We start from the raw sequence: 18,461 nt of genomic DNA, 5'->3' as shown, positions 1-18,461 counted from the left end.
TTAAATATAGCCAATGAACTGGCCTCAACTACCTTCTGTGGCAGAGAATTCCAGAGATTCGCCACTCTCTGTGTGAAAAATGTTTTTCGCATCTCGGTCCTAAAAGATTTCCCCCTTATCCTTAAACTGTGACCCCTTGTTCTGGACTTCCCCAACATCGGGAACAATCTTCTTGCATCTAGCTTGTCCAACCCCTTAAGAATTTTGTAAGTTTCTATAAGATCCCCCCTCAATCCTCTAAATTCTAGCGAGTACAAGCCGAGTATCCAGTCTTTCTTCATGTGAAAGTCCTGACATCCCAGGAATCAGTCTGGTGAACCTTCTCCGTACTCCCTCTATGGCAAGAATGTCTTTCCTACTTTCCTACTGGATCATTCCTCCTGGGGAACCGCCACGCTGGGCTTCCCTCCCCCACTGGGAGAGGGCCATTATGGTGGAGGTGTTGGGCTGTCCACTGTGCTGTGCGGCCCTCTAAAGGTTTTCCTGGAGCAGGAGCTTGAAAGAGGGTCTGCGTTCCAAGCCACTGTTGCTCTGGTATCTCAGTCCTGGCTCTTTGCTCATCCTTAGCATCTACTGCCCTCAAATGACAGGACCATGGACTTCCCTCCCTGCCCCATCCCCTGCCTTTCTGCTAAAAATCCACCTGGTCGCAGTTTTACCCCCATCCAGCCTGAGAGGTGAGGTGGTGATCATCCCCGTGAACGGCCGAGACCGCTCGTCTGTTACAGGCGCTACAGAAATGCGACGCGGTTGGCGAAGTGCCAGGCATCTATCTCTTCCTTTCTCCAATCGCGTGTCTTGTGTTTCAGGGCGATGCTCAGAAAGGTTCCCCCGGCGATCCAGGATTCCCAGGAATCCCTGGTCAGAAGGGCTTCCCCGGACCGCCGGGGTTGCCGGGCCTGGGCTTCCGAGGGCCTAACGGCAAGCCCGGGCTGCCCGGAGACTTTGGAATTGACGGTGTCTCAGGAATCCCAGGAGATCAAGGCTCACCTGGTGACCCAGGTAGGTTCCACTGTCGGGCGTGAGGCTGCGGTGCTCTGAGCGTTCAGTGAACCGTCGAGTAACTGGGAAGGGTCGCCCTTTGTGAGGACTCCATGGTGGGGCAGTTGGTGGAGAGAGGCACATCCCACCAGCAGAAGGTTAGCCTGACTTTATGAAGTCAATATTTAATGAACACTAATAATGTTACGAGTCCATTATAAAAGATTACGGTTCTCAAGTGCTTAGAAGCGCACGATAAAATAGACCGAAGTTAGCATGAGGAAATCTTGCCTGATGAACCTGTTGGAATTCTTGGACTATACAAAGGAATTCTTGGAATATACAAAGGAAAGTCAGTGGGTGATGTTTTACATGGATATTCAGAAGGCCTTTGATAAGGTGCCACACATGAGGCTGCTAAAGGGGATGAAACCCATAGTATTAGAGGGAAGATACTAGCATAGATAGAAGATTGGCTGAATGGCAGAAGGCATAGTGGGAATAAAGGGGACTTTTTCTGGTTGGCCACCAGTAACTAGCGGAGTGCTGGGGCCCCTACTCTTCACGTATGTATATTAATGATTTGGCTGAGGGCTCCTCCAAACCCCTAACCCCTTCCCATCTCCCACACTCTTCCTCACCTCCCGTCCCCACACCACTCCCTGTCTCTTCTAAACCTCACATCCCTTCCCATCCCATGCAAACCCCAAGGCCCTTCTCATCTCTTCCAGTCCCCACACCCCATCCTATCTCCTCAGAGTCCCACCCCATTTCCCACAGACCACACATCCCACACACCCCACCTCCCCTAGCCTTCACCTTTCCAATCTCGTCAGCCTTCCATTGATGACGTTTTATTCCCTCCCATTTTTGGCCAGCTGCTCTAGTGAAGGTCGCGGGCACAGGTCACAACCAGGTTTGTGGAAACGGAGTGATTTGAGAATAGGAATGAGAATATGCTGATCGGTGTTAGAAACATAGAATATATGTTGTCTAAGCAGAGCTAACATTGGTCATTGAGAGCAGGAGGGTGAGCGGGTGATATGTGAATAGGACACACACAGGCTCCATAGCTCAACACTTCTGCCACAGAATCTCCAGATATGTTTAATTAATTGGGTAGGAAGGAACTAAATTAATTTCCCCACTTCTCCCAGACAGATTTAAAGTTACAAACAGGGCTCATGGTTACTCCTCAGCCGCGGAGGAGATGAGACAGAGATTCTAGACATTCCAAGGAACGTGAAAGACACTTCCAGTTCCAAACCTGCAATAGTTTCAGATTATAATGACCAGCATTACTGATGGGTCGATGTAATTCACGTCTGTATTTGTCTTGTCTGTTTGGCAGGTGAGTGCGTCGAGGAGCATGAACAATCGGTAACAGGCCACAGAGGTTTCCCAACAGGTAAACCATTGATTGACAATGCCTTTTGTACTCAACACTACTCAACATCCAAATGCTGTGTTGTGAAAGGACACAAAGTGCTGGCGTAACTCGGTGGATCGGGCAGCTTCTCTGGAGAACATGGATAGGTAGTTTCTGGTCAAGATGTGTCCTTGTTCACATCCATGTTCGCCAGAGATGCCTGACCCGCTGACCTATTTCAGCACCTTGTGTCCTTTTGTGCATTAACCAGCATCTTTGTTCTTTGTTTCTGCATTTTGTCATAGACAATCTTCTGCCGTTATAGATCAATGATCGTATCTCTTCAGGTTAGATAATAGACCCTCCATCAGATGGTTTCGAAGAGGGAAGTGAGTTCTGCCTAGCGATACAGAAGTGGTTGTGAAGGAAATAGGTGACGTTCAAGTCATGAGTGACTGAGTGTAACTTCTGAATTTGGGATTATGTCTAGGTACGTGGCTTACTTGCCAGGGGAGAGAAAGATAATGTGTTACGGCAGAATGAACGAGCTGCTAATCATGGCCTACGCGAGTCGTACCCAACTGTACCGTGATTCCATTGATCCACGTGACTCCGTGGTCAAGTTAAACAAACACTGATTTATTTCCAAACATGTCCGAAACTTACATGCACTGTCAGAAATGATAAAACACGGTCCGACACGGTAAGAAAACCGTGTGACTCCACAGCAAGCTCCATGTTTCTCCGACTCCATGTTTTTTACAGCACTACCTACAGCGTGGCGTTCAGGAGCGCCCTCTACAGGACATACTATACATTTCTCAAACATGATAAACCAGTCCTTTTCTAGGCATGACAACACAACAAAACACAGTAATTAAACATTATGAAACACACTAAATATGCTTATTCTGGTAATAGAATAAAAGGAATTACAAGATAATTCTTGCCCCATACATAATGGGTAGACAACTTTATAGAGGAAGGTTAACAGGTTCCATCAAGACACCCAGTTTGGGGACAGTTTGCCTGCAAGAACCAGAAGACACAGGTTTATTCAAGAACCAGGGGACATGGGTTCAAGATGAGAGGGGGAAGATTTAATAGGAACCCTTTTCACACAGGGGGAGGTGGGTGTATGGAATGAGCTACCAGAGGAGGCAGTTCAGGCAGGTACTACAGCAACATTTAAAATACATTTAAACAGGTGCAAGGATAGGAAAGGTTTAGCGGGAGCAGGTGTGACTAGCGTAGATGGGGCATCTTGGTCAGCATGGACGTTGGGCTGAAGGGCCTGCTTTTGTGCTCTACGACTATAACAATGTCTTTATGAGCACAGGTTGGTGCCAAGTGAGTGGGGAACATTGCATGGGCTTACATGGCTCCCCCCTGTCAAAGCTCAGTGACTGTGCCTGTGCCCAGTTTCCGGCTCACTCTCTCTCTCTCTCGTCTCTCCACTTATGCTGACATCCGATAGTTTAGTTCAGGGCATAAAAATCCACTGCTTGGATGCAACAAGGTGGCAGAGAGATGATTCACACCAGGAGATGGGAAAAGGGAAAAAGTTCCACATTGGCTTATTGGAACAAGGGAACAATTTCCCGCACTGGCCAAGGCGCTAGAGACATGAATACCACTGACCAGAGAATGGGGTGTAAAAAGCAAAAATAAAATGTATGTGAGAGGTGCCAGTAGGGTTGGAGGGTGGACAGTTTCATAGTAAATGGGCCGAGTGGCTCGTTCTGCAAAGAATTGTCCATGGCACTACCTTTGTTTTGTTGAGTTTGATGTGGTTTAAATGACCACAACACTATCTTGCTTTGTTGGGTTAGATGCAAGTGAGGTATTCACTTCTTTCATCCTCTTTCAAGAGACTCCCTGCATGTTAGCATTCTGGGGTTTGAGCTGCAGTGGTTGCAATGAATGTCCCCAGATGTTCTTCAATGGAGAGAGGGAATCCTTTCAACATCTGGTGCAGTTGTGGGACAGACATGAAGTCCCCGCCACCGACCTCCTTGCAGGTTGCTGCTTAAGATGTTGGTCTGTGGGACAGGTCCAAATAACGGTGGTGGAGCTGCTGCCTCACACCGTCAGAGACCCGGGTTCGATCATGACCACCGGTGCTGTCTGTGTGGAGTTTGCACGTTCTCCCTGTAACCGGGTGAGTTGTCTCCGGGTGCTCCGGTTTTCCCCCACATCCCAAAGGCAGGCAGGTTTGTAGGTTAATTGTCTTGTGTAAATTTCCCCTAGTGTGTAGGATGCGAAGATGGGATAACATAGAACTAGTGTACGATGGGGTGGTCGATGGATTCGATGGGCCAAAGGACCTCTTTCCATGCTGTATCTCTGTAGCTCTGACTGTCTGTATCTATATCTGTATCTAACTGCACTCTTGGGGCATTTAGATACAGTGAAAGGTATGGAGACCTGAGAGCACATGGTTCCAAACCTTTGAGTCTGTCCTCATTCCTGGAAGCACCTCTGGGAATCCGCAAATATTTTAAGGGTGGGCTATGGATGCTGATGATGCCCAGGCCACAAGCAACAATTCAGCGGCACCCTTTTAACGTGTTTATGTTATGGAGTTTACTTCAAAAAGGGTTTGATAATGATTTGCAATCCTGACCGTTTCACTGAACACTTACACTCAGTCCGCTGGATCTCCCGGTTGCCAACCTGACCTCCCCATTCCCATACTGGCCTTTCTGTCCTGGACCTCCATTGTCAGAGTGAGTCCACACACAAAGTGGAAGAACAGCACCTTACATTTATTTTGAGCAGCTTACAACCCAGTGGTGTAAATTTCCCCTAGTGTGTAGGATGCGAAGATGGGATAACGTTGAATTCTTTCATTTTAGATAACTTCTACAAACACTCCCCTCCCTCTTCCCTTGCCCCTCTTTCCCACACGGAAAGTCCGTTAAACAGCTACCCAGTTTAAAGAATGGTCCTGACCCGAAACGTCATCCACTTCTTCTCTCCAGAGAAGCTGCCTGTCCCGCTGAGTTACTCCAGCATTTTGTGTCTATCCACAGTTTACAACGATGTATCCCCCTGGCCTTAACCAACAATCAGCCTGTCAGGGAACCTTCCTGCCTGAGGTCAAGATTGAGGGGGGATCTTATAGAAACTTACAAAATTCTTAAGGGGTTGGACAGGCTAGATGCAGGAAGATTGTTCCCGATGTTGGGGAAGTCCAGGACAAGGGGTCACAGTTTAAGGATAAAGGGGAAATCCTTTAGGACCGGTATGAGAAAAATATTTTTCACACATAGAGTGGTGAATCTCTGGAACTCTCTACCACAGAAGGTAGTTGAGGCCAGTTCATTGGCTATATTTAAGAGGGAGTTAAATGTGGCCCTTGTGGCTAAAGGGATCAGGGGGTATGGAGAGAAGGCAGGTACGGGATACCGAGTTGGATGATCAGCCATGATCATATTGAATGGCGGTGCAGGCTCGAAGGGCCGAATGGCCTACTCCTGTACCTATTTTCTATGTTTCTATGTCATCTGTTGCGGGCCAAGATTTGTCCTGGTCTTTTCTTGCTTCCAGACACACCCCCACAATGTCTGAAAAAGAGTCCTGACCCGAAATGTCACCTATCCATTTTCTCCAGCGATGCTGCCTGACCGTTGAGTTATTCCAGCATTTTGTGTCTACATTCGATGATGATTTATATTTATGGAGATTGGCTCGGCCATTGACCCTTTTAATACTGATCTTCACAGGTGTTCGTTGTGGGAGCCCAGGGTTGAAGGGGCAGCAGGGAGAGCCCGGAGCACCAGGAGTGTCAGGTACGGCCAAGTGGAGTGGACCATCCTCTTGTCTAAATAAAAACTGTGGGGAACACTAGTGGATGTTACATTCTGTGGGTCACTAAACTTACAATGAACTGTCCCGTTCCAGGTGCCAAAGGGCAGCAGGGATTACCAGGAGTAGCAAGGAGAGGATATCCAGGACAGAAAGGATTCATCGGACAGATGGGACCAGGAATTCCGGGACCAGCAGGTATTCTGAAAGAACAATTTCTCTTTTGTAGCTGTATCTCGGAGCAGCAACAACAAAAGTCAAGGCGATGCTGCCCCTCGGCATATCACATGGAAACGGGAGCCGAGGTTTTGAGATCAAGCACAGCATGAGCAAGTAGCTCCTCCTAGGCACTGCTGATGATAGAACAAAGAACAGCACAGAAACAGGCCCTTTGGCACTCAATGTCTGTGACGAACATAATGCCATGTTAAACTGATCTAATCTGCCTGTACAAGATCCATATCCATCCATTCCTTCCACTTCCACATACCTATTCAAAAGCCTCTTAAATGTCACTCTCATATCTGCCTCCACCAACACCCCTAGCAGCAGATTCCAAGCTCCCACCACTCTCTGTGTAAAAAAACATTGTTCCCTGCACATCTCCATGAAACTTTCCACCTCGCCTCATACCCTATGCCCTCTAACGTTGAACATTTTCAGTCTGGGGGGAGAAAGGTTCTGACTGTCTACCTTATTAAGACATAAGACATAATGATACAATCAGGCATTGTCCTCACTATCTGAGCCTGGATAGTCTAATCCTGGAAGGGCAGACCAATAAAATATCCTCCATGTGTAGCACGAGGCTGCAGATGACTCCAGCACCGCTTCAGTGGGCTGAATGGCCTTCTATCTGCGCTATAAGTGTCCATGAGTCATGGCTCAGTGACTGAGGTGGGGATTGAAGTGGGGGAAATCCCTCCGTGTCAGGCACTGTTCTGCATCACATTTTAAAACCTCGCTGAAAAATCTTTCATGGGTCAGTGCAGACAAGATGGGCCGAACAGCCTTCTTCCATGCTGCATAACTTGACAACTCATGCCTGTCTCCAAGTTCCTCCTCATCCATGTAACCTTCTCCAATGCTGCAATCCCTTCAAACTGTCTGCATTCCTCTATATCTGGCTCCTTCCCCTATTTCCCTCACTCCTCATCGATAGTCACTGTCTACGGCTACTAACAGTCCCTGAGCTGTAGGACTCTCCCTAACTTCTCCTTCTTCCAGGTCAGCTTCATGTGTCACCCCGCTGGCCTCTAGTGGTCAGTCCAGGCTATTTGATGTGTCCCTCCATAGGTGTAGGTTTATTATTGTGACAAACCAAGAAGGTCACCGCTTGTATTCCTCTGTTATCATCTCATCCCCAGCCAACAATGGACCATTGTGGGCTCCACCTTTCCTGAGTCATCGATACGGTCTCTGCCTTTTTCTGTACCTTCTGACACCTCCAGTGTCTTTCTCCCTGACTCCGAGTCCGATGAAGAGTCTCGACTCAAAACATCACCTATTTCCATGTCTCCAGAGATGGTGCCCGACCCGTTGAGTTACTCCAGCATTTTGTGTCTATCTTTGGTGTAGACCAGCATCTGCAGTTCCTTCTTACACAATGGATCAGAATCTGGCCGCACAGCCGTGCGAAGGGAGGTTGTGTGTTGGCAGTGAACGTTGAAGCAGCAGGTTGGAACCTATTGTGTTTAAGAAGGAACTGCAGATGCTGGAAGATCGAAGGTACACAAAAATGCTGGAGAAACTCAGCAGGTGCAGCAGCATCTATGAAGCGAAGGAAATAGGCGACGTTTCTGGCCGAAACCCTTCTTCAGACTGATGGGGGGTGGGGGGAAGAGAGAAGGAAGGAAAAAGGGAGGAGGAGGAGCCCGAGGGCGGGGGGATGGGAGGAGACAACTCGAGGGTTAAGGAAGGGGAGGAGACAGCAAGGGCTAGCAAAATTGGGAGAATTCAACGTTCATGCCATGCGGACGCAAGCAACCCAGGCGGAATATGAGGTGCTGTTCCTCCAATTTCTGGTGTTGCTCACTCTGGCAATGGAGGAGACCTAGGACAGAGAGGTCGGATTGGGAATGGGAGGAGGAGTTGAAGTGCTGAGCCACCGGGAGTTCAGGTAGGTTATTGCGGACTGAGCGGAGGTGTTCGGCGAAATGATCGCCCAACCTCCGCTTAGTCTCCCCGATGTAAATCAGCTGACATCTAGAGCAGCGGATGCAGTAGATGAGGTTGGAGGAGATACAGGTGAACCTTTGTTGCACCTGGAACGACTGCTTGGGTCCTTGAATGAAGTCGAGGGGGGAGGTGAAGGGACAGGTGTTGCATTTCTTGCAGTTGCAACGGAAAGTGCCCGGGGAGGGGGTGGTACGGGAGGGAAGGGAAGAATTGACAAGGGAGTTGCGGAGGGAGCGGTCTTTGCGGAAGGCAGACATAGGGGGAGATGGGAAGATGTGGCGAGTGGTGGGGTCACGTTGGAGGTGGCGGAAATGGCGGAGGATTATTTGTTGTATTTGCCGGCTGGTGGGGTGAAAGGTGAGGACCAGGGGGACTCTGCCCTTGTTGCGAGTGCGGGGATGGGGAGAGAGAGCAGTGTTGCGGGGTATGGATGAGACCCTGGTGCGAGCCTCATCTATGGTGGCGGAGGGGAATCCCCGTTCCCTGAAGAACGAGGACATTTCTGATGCCCTGGTGTGGAACGTCTCATCCTGGGAGCAGATGCGGCGTAGGTGGAGGAATTGGGAGTAGGGGATGTAGTCTTTACAGGGGGCAGGGTGGGAAGACGTGTAGTCCAGATAGCCATGTGAGTCAGTTGGTTTGTAGTGTATGTCGGTCAGAAGTAGGTTGGAACCTATTCCTCATTCTCTCTCTCTCTCTCGCCCGCAGGTTTCATCGGGCCCCGTGGCCAGAAGGGAGTGGCTGGTAGGTCCGGACGCCCTGCGGAGTCAGGCCTGCAGGGCAGGGCCGGAGAGCCGGGTCCACCGGGAGCTAGAGGTTGGCCTGGTGAAGCAACCGGAGCGCTACCCGGCATCCAGGGTGAGCCCGGCAACCAGGGGCGGCCTGGAGCCAAAGGAAGTGCTGGAGACGCAGGCGTACATGGTCTGCAAGGTGAGGGTCGGACCATGGTGTTTGTTCTCTCTCCCGCTCTGCGACACCAGCATTCGGAAGAGTTTCATAGTTTCTTCAGAGAGAGGCAGACAAGGTTAATACTGACCAGTGTGGGAGTGGCCGGTGTGGGAGTGGCCGGTGTGGGAGTGGCCGGTGTGGGAGTGGCCGGTGTGGGAGTGACCGGTGTGGGAGTGACCGGTGTGGGAGTGACCGTGGGAGTGACCGGTGTGGGAGTGACCGGTGTGGGACTGACTGCTGTTGACTGGTGCAGGGCGACTACTGTGGGAGTGACCACAGTGCAGGGCGACTACTGTGGGAGTGACCACAGTGAGAGTGACTGTTGTGGGACTGACCAGTTAGGAAATTATGGTGCAGGACTAACCCATGTGGTACAGACTGGTGTCAGACTGACCTCTGCCAGACTGACCGTTGGGGAAACATAGAAACATAGAAAATAGGTGCAGGAGGAGTCCATTCGGCCCTTCGAGCCACCACCGGCATTCATTGTGATCAAGGCTGATCATCCCTAATCAATAACCCGTGCCTGCCTTCTCCCCATATCCCTTGATTCCACTAGCCCCTAGGGCTCTATCTAACTCTCTCTTAAATCCTTTCCTCGAGCTCTAACTTTTTAAATTTTTAAAGTTTTAAATTCATCCAGTGAATTGGCCTCCACTGCGCTCTGTTGCAGAGAATTCCACAAATTCACAACTCTCTGGGTGAAAAAGCCTCCCCTTTATTCTAAGATTGTGGCCCCTGGTTCTGGACTCGCCCAACATTGGGAAACATTTTCCTGCATCTAGCATGTCCAGTCCTTTTATAATTTTATATGTTTCTATAAGATTCCCCTCATCCTTCCAAACTCAAGTAAGGAGGGACCAGTGCAGGAGTGACCGGTGATGGAGTGATCAGTGTGGGAATGATGGGTGATGGAGGGACGGGTGTGGGAATGATGGGTGGAAAAATAACCGGTGTGGGAGTAACCAATGCGGAGTGACCAGCGCCAGACACATCGGTACCAGACTGCATGTTCCAGACTGACCAGTGCCAGACTGACTGGTGGCAGACTGACCGCCGTGGGAGTGAGGCTTTATGTTTGTGTTTACCGGGCTCTCTCTTCCGCAGGAGTGGACGGAGTTCCGGGAATGCCGGGAACGAAGGGCGAGCATGGTCAGGCAGGCCTGCCCGGCCCTGCCGGATTCCCCGGAGCAGAGGGACAGTCCATGGGTGCAGGGGCACCAGGACTGCCCGGCTTCCCGGGAGTGCCAGGACCATCCGGACCCACGGGTACGTACACATCCGTGCCGTCGGGATTGGGGAGCGCAGAGTCCCAGCGAACGGCACTCTCCGAAAAACTGTGCACAGGCCCCACCCCGCTACACAGTGGGAACAACCGGCATCTGACACCCCTGTCTTTTTACTTTAGTTTAGTTTAGAGATACAAGTACGGAAACAGGCCCTTCGTCCCCCAGACTCCAGCAGATGAACGATCCTGTCATCAGCTAACGTGCGCTACTGACACTCTATCTACATCATTGAAGACCTCTGAACTATCTTTAATCGGACTTTGTCAGACCTCAGTGTTATATCGTGCACTAAACACTGTACCCTTTATTCTTTATCTGTACACTGTGGACAGCTTGATTGTTTAATTTGGTTTAGAGATACAGCGCGGAAACTGGTCCTTTAGCCCACCGAATCCATGCCGACCAGCGATCCCCGTACGCTAACACTACCCTATGCACTAGGGACAATTTACAATTTTTATCGAAACCAATTAACCCACAAACCTGTACGTCTTGGGAGTGTGGGAGGAAACTGGAGCACCCAGAGAAAACCCACGCAGTCATGAGGAGAACATGCAAACTCCATACAGACAGCACCCATAGTCAGGATTGAACCCGTGTCTCTGGTGCTGTAAAACAGCGACACTGTGCTGCCCTGAGGAGTTGGTTTCCTGTCCATGTGGAAACCCTGTACAGCCTGACCCCTGACATCTGACCCTGACGCAAACCCTGACCCTAATCGCACAGAAGCAAACAGGCCCCAGTTCAGCCCAGGGTTTGCCTTGCTTACTGGCTGGAGTCGGGGATGGGCTCTGATATTGGGAAGAGAATGTCTCCTCCTGAGATCCATGGGCTCAAGGCTGCAGAGGCAGTCAGTTCCAATCTCTCTCTGCATCTCACAAGTTGGAGTTGCCCAGAACAAAGGTCTCCCCGGCAACAATTCTCTATTCCCCAAACCAGTTCCTCACCAGTGCTGTATCCCACTCCTCACCTCTCTCCTCGCCGCCGTCCCCAGCACCTTCCCATTGCTGCTCATCCATCCCTGCTCCTTATTCCATCCCCTTCTCCTTTCTCCCATCCCCTCTCCTTCCCCTCTACCACGCCTCCCCTCCCCCTTCCACACCGCTCCTCTTTCACCTTCCCCTCTTTCCCTCCCACTCCCCTCTTACCTCCCACCTTCCTTTCCCCCCCCGCCTATCTTTAACAACCCCCTCCTGGACACACCATCTTCCTCTCCTATCCTTTCCCTCCTCCTCTCCCTTCTCTCCTCCACTGCCTCATTTCTCTCCCCTCTGTGCCCTCCTCCCACTCTCTCTACCCTTCCTCCACCACCTCCACCTGTCTTCCCCGCTTTTAGTCTCAGACGTCCTTTATATTATTTCCTTTTCCGCTCCTCCCCTTCTCTCTCCCCTCCTCACCCTCCCTCTTTGCCCCCATCCCCATCCAAATTCTCACTCTCCCAATCCCCCCCCCTCACCCTCCTCACCCTCCTTGCTCCCAGCTAATCGGCTCTTTGGTTGCAGGTCCTCAGGGGTACATCGGAGGTCGAGGTGACCGTGGGCCCCCAGGTCCCGCTGGGATGAAGGGGTTGCCTGGAATTCCCGGCAACTTGGGCGTTCCCGGAGACCGTGGCTTTCCCGGACCAGACGCTCCGTTTGGTGTGGACGGGCTGCCAGGACTCGATGGGCTGAAGGGTAAGAAGAAATCATAAACTGAGGTGCAAAACACGCACCGGCCTCCAGCAGAGCCAGGGCAAGGATAAGAATTTGCCCTTTAGATAGCAGAGAGAGGGAGAGAGAGAGAGAGAGAATGTGTGTGAGAGAGAGAGAGTAGGTGATATGCATATTGATTGTCAGGGTGATGGAGGGTGGGAAAGAGGGAAAGTGAGAGAAAGGAGAGAAAGAGGGAGTATGTAAGTGTGAGTGAGGGAACAAAGGACAAAGGACATTTATTATCACATACACCAATTGGTGTAGTGAAATTTGACTTGCCATTGCAGCACACAGATAAAGATGTGTGAGAACATGTGTGAGAGAGAGAGAGAGAGAGATTGAGAGAGAGAAAGGAGAGATGGGGAGCATGGAAGTATGAGAAGGAATGTGTGTGTGAGAGAGAGGAGCGTGTGTGAGATAGACATGGATTGGGCACGTGTGTGAGAAAGGAAGCGTGTGTGTGTGTGTGTATGTGTGAGAGAGAGGGGCGTGTGTTGAGGGTATGTGCGAAAGGGAACTTGTGAGTGAGAGAGGGAGACGTGTGTTGCGTGTATGTGCGCAAGGGAACTGTGAGTGTGCGAGAGAGGGAAGGGTGAAGCGTATGAGTGGGCAGGGTGTGAGTGTGAGAGAGAGGGAGACGTGAGTGTGAAGGGGCAGGGTGTGAGTGTGCGAGGTAAAGAGAGAGACCACATGAGTGAGAAAGAGGGAACAAATGACTAATAAAATATATTCATGAGACCAACACAGTCAATGTAAGGTAATGGACTTCAGTAAAGGTACGTGGACCTGTAAGGTCAACCAGGAGGAATGGTCCAAAATCATTAGAGGTCGTGGATCCAATGTAAGGTGGATTCAGCGTGGAGAGCGCTGGTCTTGGGTGGGCGGCACGACTCACGCCGTAGCAACCTCTGCAGTCCGTCTGTCTTTTTTTATTTTTTGTCTCGTTTGAATGTAGTTTATATTTATTTTTTTAAACTGGGTATGTGTGTGGGGGGCGGGGGGTGGGGAAACGGGGGGTGGGGGAAACTTAAATCCTTTCCCCTGCACGGAGAACCCAACCTTTACTCTGTCGGGTCACCATTGTCGTTGGGGCCGAGCACCGTGGAGAGGCCTCCAACCGGAACGACCTGTGGCTCCAGTCGCGGAGCCTGCGGACTTACCCACCATCACGGAGCTGGCCGAGTTCGGAGCGGGAGGAGCTGTGGTGGCGCGCTGCTGCGAACCGACCCCAGAGATTCGGAGGCTCCAACCGCAGGTCTGGTGGATGGTGACACCGGGAGCCCGCGGGTCCCTGGTGGGAGACCGCTTTTCGGGGCTTCCGCAACGGCGACTTCTCCCGCCCGAGTTGCGAGGTTGAAAATTACCTGGAGCGGGGCTTTGACTTGACATCATCCGGCGCGGCTTTTCCATCAAATGGCCGCAGGGACATGCTAGGGTCGCCCTCCTTGCCGGGGGGTTTGAACCTCAATGAGGTTCTCCAACACCAAGACCCGTTGTAGCATTTAGTGACAGGGCAGAGGATGCCGGTGGAGGTTTTTGTGATTGCATCGCCCTGTTGTATCGTAAGCTTTAATGGCCGCTGGTTTTGTAGCATTTTACCATCACCCGCATATCTCAAGGTTATGCTTTGACTCTGACATCAGGAGGAGAAAAAAGGGAGTGTCAGGGGAGAGATAAATACTTTTATTCCTTCCATCACAGTGAGGATGAGATTCATTGTGATGGAAATGTTTGTGTAAAATTGTGTTGCCCATTTAAATCGTCTTGGGTTCTTGGAACTTCTTGAACGTTGTATGACTGCAGAAAAATACTAAAGGGTTCAAATGACAACTCACTATAGAAATAAATTGTATTATATGTTGTAAAAATAAGGTACATTTAGTTTGACAGGGCAGAGGTTGCGATGCCAGTAATTTTAAAACTGGAGGTATTTTGTGATTTGCAGCTTGTGACATCTGTTATACAGCGTAAAAATCGATGTCCAAACAGCGCCAAAATTGCCGACATGGCTGAGGGCAGATTCCTAATGACGATTCAGGTAGGTTTTGTAACATACCTACTGTTTGTAGGAATTATGATGAATAAGTTTGCTGTTGGCACAAAAATTGTGTTGTTGATATTAAGGTCTTAGTTTACAGAGGCTCACAACATTGGAAAAAGTATCTGGACCATAAGCTGGTTAGTCGGGTGGAACAAAAGACAGTTAAGTGAAGTGGTGTCTTTTGGGAGGCCTAATAAAGATAGGACATACATACACACCAATGGTGAGGACTGCACAGAGCTAGTCAAGGCAGGCAGAAGAATGACTCTGGGATTACTTGGAGCCGGTAGACTGGGCAATGTTCAAGGACTTGGCAACAGACCTGTATGAATATGTTACTTGTGTTACTGACTTCATAAGGAATAGGGATTGTGTGCGGGAGTGTGCTCCCACAATCCACCTGCGTGTTTCCCAACCAGAAACCTTGGATGAACCAGGAGATCTGCAATCACTTGAGGACCAGATCTTCGGCAGTCAAGTCTGATACTGCAGATTCATATAAGTTGTTTAGGTATAACCACAGCAAGGCCATCAAAACGTTTATAAGATAAAACTGGAGGATGAGACGGGCATTTGGCAGCTTGAGAGAGCTTGCATGTCATCACTGTCTCCAAGGAGAAACCAGTGGCAACTCAAGTGACAGCAGGGCATCACTGTCAGACGAGTTCAATGCGTTCTAAGCACTCGTTGATAAGGGAGAACCTCTCAGGCCCCCAGAGCCCACAATGGTATTGTAATCTCAGTCAACAAGGCCGGCATCAGCAAATCTTTCAAGAGTGTGAACACTTGGAATACATCTGGATCTGATGGTGTAGCTCAGTGGTTTCCAACCTTTTTTAGCGCATGGCCCCCTTGGAATCTTTTAATTTTTCTGTTGCCCCCCCCCCCCCCCCCCCCCTGACATTATTAGCGGAAAAAAGTGCTTCAATGTTATAATACCTTCCATAAAAAATATCAGTGTCTATTAATTGCACATATATTCTCTTTTATTCTATTCCACAAGCATCAAAAATATTTCAACTACTTGGATTTAAATTTATTAGAACTGGCATTTAGGAGGGAACTGGGTGGTAGCTCTTCATTGAACCTGTGGCCCCCTAAATCACAAAATCTTTCTGTGGCACCCCTGAAATTTGCCATGGCCCCATGGCCCCAGGTTGGGAATCACTGTGTGTAGCTGGTCACGTTGTCAAAAACTGCGCAGGCCAACTGATTGGAGTTTTTGTGGACATCTTCAACCTCCCATTACTGAGGTTTGAGGTTCCCACTTGCGCTGGTTATGGCGAATACCAACTCCTACCTCAGCAGACCTTGCCAAGGCAAAAAGTGTTGCCATGTGTCTGGCACCGACTAAGTTACAAAATCTCGCCAAACTTTCCTATTTACTGCCATCCGCTGCATGTGGCATCAGAACCCACTGCCCCCCCTGCCCCCCCCCCCCCCCCCCCCCCCCCCCGCCGGATCCCCCTTCGTTCTTGACGGCCCCCCCCCCATCAGGTTCCGCCATTGTTCTTGATGTCCACCTCTCTCTCGGGCCCCTCCTCACTCTCGGCGACACGGGCCCCGAACAACTTGCGCCATCATCCCATTGATCTGAGCTCCGTCTGTTCGTCCCTCCAGGTGTGAAAGGTTCGCCAGGAATAAGCGGATTCCCTGGCGCTGAAGGATATAATGGTCGACCTGGAATCCGAGGACTGAAGGGGGAATCGGGATTTACCGGACCGATAGGCTTTCTTGGTCCCACGGGGAGTAAAGGGCTTAAAGGTGAGTTGGTGAAGAGTAACCTATTGCCCGCCAGTTCCCGTGTGGTGTGGGAGTAACCCCTCGTGGTGAAACTCCTCCCAGCGTTATGTGAGCTGGCTTTCAGTGAGCTGGGCTCTGGTGCAGAGCATGGTTGGTGGGGACCGACCTCCTTCCAGAACACGATGCAGTGCTGATGCCGAACCACATGGAACGTGCAGCCGGGAAACAGGCCCTTTGGCCCCTCTGGTGCTGTTTCCCCATGCTAACCCCTCTCCCTCCCTCAGCTACCCCTGAATTCTGAGGAAGGGTCCCTCACCCAAAATGTCAATTGGTTTCTCCTTCCACAGATGCAGCCTGACATAGAAACATAGAAATTAGGTGCAGGAGTAGGCCATTCAGCCCTTCGAGCCTGCACCACCATTCAATATGATCATGGCTGATCATCCAACTCAGTATCCCGTACCTGCCTTCTCTCCAAACCCCCTGATCCCCTTAGCCACAAGGGCCACATCTAACTCCCTCTTAAATATAGCCAATGAACTGGCCTTGACTACCCTCTGCGGCAGAGAGTTCCAGAGATTCACCACTCTCTGTGTGAAAAAAAGTTCTTCTCATCTCGGTTTTAAAGGATTTCTCCCTTATCCTTAAGCTGTGACCCCTTGTCCTGGACTTCCCCAACATCGGGAACAATCTTCCTGCATCTAGCCTGTCCAACCCCTTAAGAATTTTGTAAGATTCTATAAGATCCCCTCTCTGTCTGGCTGGCTGAGTTCTTCCATCACTTTGTTTCAGATTCTGGCATCTGCAGTTTTGTTGGTTTGTCCTTTAAACCTGTCTTTGCTGCTCACTCAATCTCTCCCATCTCTCTCTCTGCCCTCTGGTGAGAGCATTTCTTCCTGAATACCCCACCGGGGTACTACCGCCATAAAAATATCCACTGACTTGGCCTTCACAGCCCTTTGTGGTAATGAGCTCCACAGATTAACTACCCTCTGACTAAAGAAGTTCCTCCTCATCTTTTTAAAAGAGCGTCCTTTAATTCTGAGGCTATGACCTCTAGTCCTGGACTCGCCCACCAGTGGAAACATCCTTTCCACATCTATGCCTTTCATTATTCTATCGGTTTCAATGAGGTCCCCCCACGACCCTCTAAACCCTCATCATATGCTATCAGTGATGGTGTTGCCAGCAGCACTGAGCTTCTAAACAAAGGGATGCAAAGATTAACAATGTTTTTATCAATGACCACAGGTGACCGAGGAGAGAAAGGGCCCACCTGGACCAGCACCACCCATTGAACCAGCCATGATGATCAAAGTGAAGGGGAACAAAGGCGATTCTGGTTCCTCCGGCGATCCTGGCTTCACTGGTCCCAGAGGTATGGCACTTTGGAAACCTGACTCCCCTCCGACCGAGATGCAGCCCCTCCTGCCGGTGAGGAGGCAGCTCCCTCCAACCTCTACTTCCAGCAGGGAGTGCTGGACATGTTCTGTGGGGTGTTGGGAGCTGCAGTGTAGCCACAGGCAGATTCTGACCCGTGACTGAACCAGCGAACAGGAGGGGCTGACCTAGCACAGGCTGCTGCACCGGGAAGGTGGTGCTGACTGATTGTGCTGATGAATTGCTGCACTGTGATGGGGCAATACTGAGGGAGCACCACGCTGAGAGGGTCAATACCGAGGGGTTACCAGACTGAGAGGGGAAGCACTGAGGGAGCACTGCACTGGGAGGGTCAATATTGAAACATAGAAAATAGGTGCAGGAGGAGGCCATTTGGCCCTTCGAGCCAGCACCGCCATTCATTGTGATCATAACTGATCGTCCCCTATCAATAACTCATGCCTGCCTTCACCCCATATCCCTTGATTCTACTAGCCCCTAGAGCTCTATCTAACTCTCTCTTAAATCCATCCAGTGACTTGGCCTCCACTGCCCCCTGTGGCAGGGAATTCCACAAGTTCACAACTCTCTGCGGTGAAAAGGCTTTTTTCTCACCTCAGTCTTAAATGATCTCCCCTTTATTCTAAGACTGTGGCCCCTGGTTCTGGACTCACCCAACATTGGGAAACATTTTCCTGCATCTAGTTTGTCCAGTCCTTTTATAATTGTATGTGTTTCTATAAGAAACCCCCTCATCCTTCTAAACTCCAGTGAATACAAGCCTAGTCTTTTCAATCTTTCCACATATGACAGTCCCGCCATCCCAGCGATCAATCTCGTGAACCTACGCTGCACTGCCTCAATCACAAGGCTGTCCTTCCTCAAATTAGGAGACCAAAACTGTACACAATACTCTAGATGTGGTCTCACCAGAGCTCTATACAACTGCAGAAGAACCTCTTTACTCCTATACTGAAATCCTCTTGTTATGAAGAAGGGAGTACCACACGGAGAGGGGCAGTACTGAGGGA

At 50.2% G+C, this 18,461-nt stretch overlaps 1 protein-coding gene across 1 annotated transcript in view; it reads left to right on the top strand.

Annotated features, from left to right (window-relative positions):
* The window catches only part of LOC129697813 (collagen alpha-6(IV) chain-like), a 166,334-nt gene that overhangs the window by 115,163 nt on the left and 32,710 nt on the right, over window positions 1-18,461 (top strand). The window contains exons 25-33 of the mRNA XM_055636439.1: window positions 810-1,002; window positions 2,333-2,389; window positions 6,079-6,144; window positions 6,257-6,358; window positions 9,047-9,268; window positions 10,394-10,555; window positions 12,078-12,248; window positions 15,928-16,079; window positions 17,302-17,428. Coding sequence (XP_055492414.1) covers window positions 810-1,002; window positions 2,333-2,389; window positions 6,079-6,144; window positions 6,257-6,358; window positions 9,047-9,268; window positions 10,394-10,555; window positions 12,078-12,248; window positions 15,928-16,079; window positions 17,302-17,428 — 1,252 coding nt within the window. The remainder of the gene's footprint in view (window positions 1-809; window positions 1,003-2,332; window positions 2,390-6,078; window positions 6,145-6,256; window positions 6,359-9,046; window positions 9,269-10,393; window positions 10,556-12,077; window positions 12,249-15,927; window positions 16,080-17,301; window positions 17,429-18,461) is intronic.

This window comes from Leucoraja erinacea, chromosome 6 (assembly GCF_028641065.1).
Source record: "Leucoraja erinacea ecotype New England chromosome 6, Leri_hhj_1, whole genome shotgun sequence".
In the NCBI taxonomy this organism is placed as follows: Eukaryota; Metazoa; Chordata; class Chondrichthyes; order Rajiformes; family Rajidae; genus Leucoraja; species Leucoraja erinaceus.
Note: the sequence above shows the minus strand (reverse complement) of the source record. Positions and strands in the feature narration are given on the sequence as shown.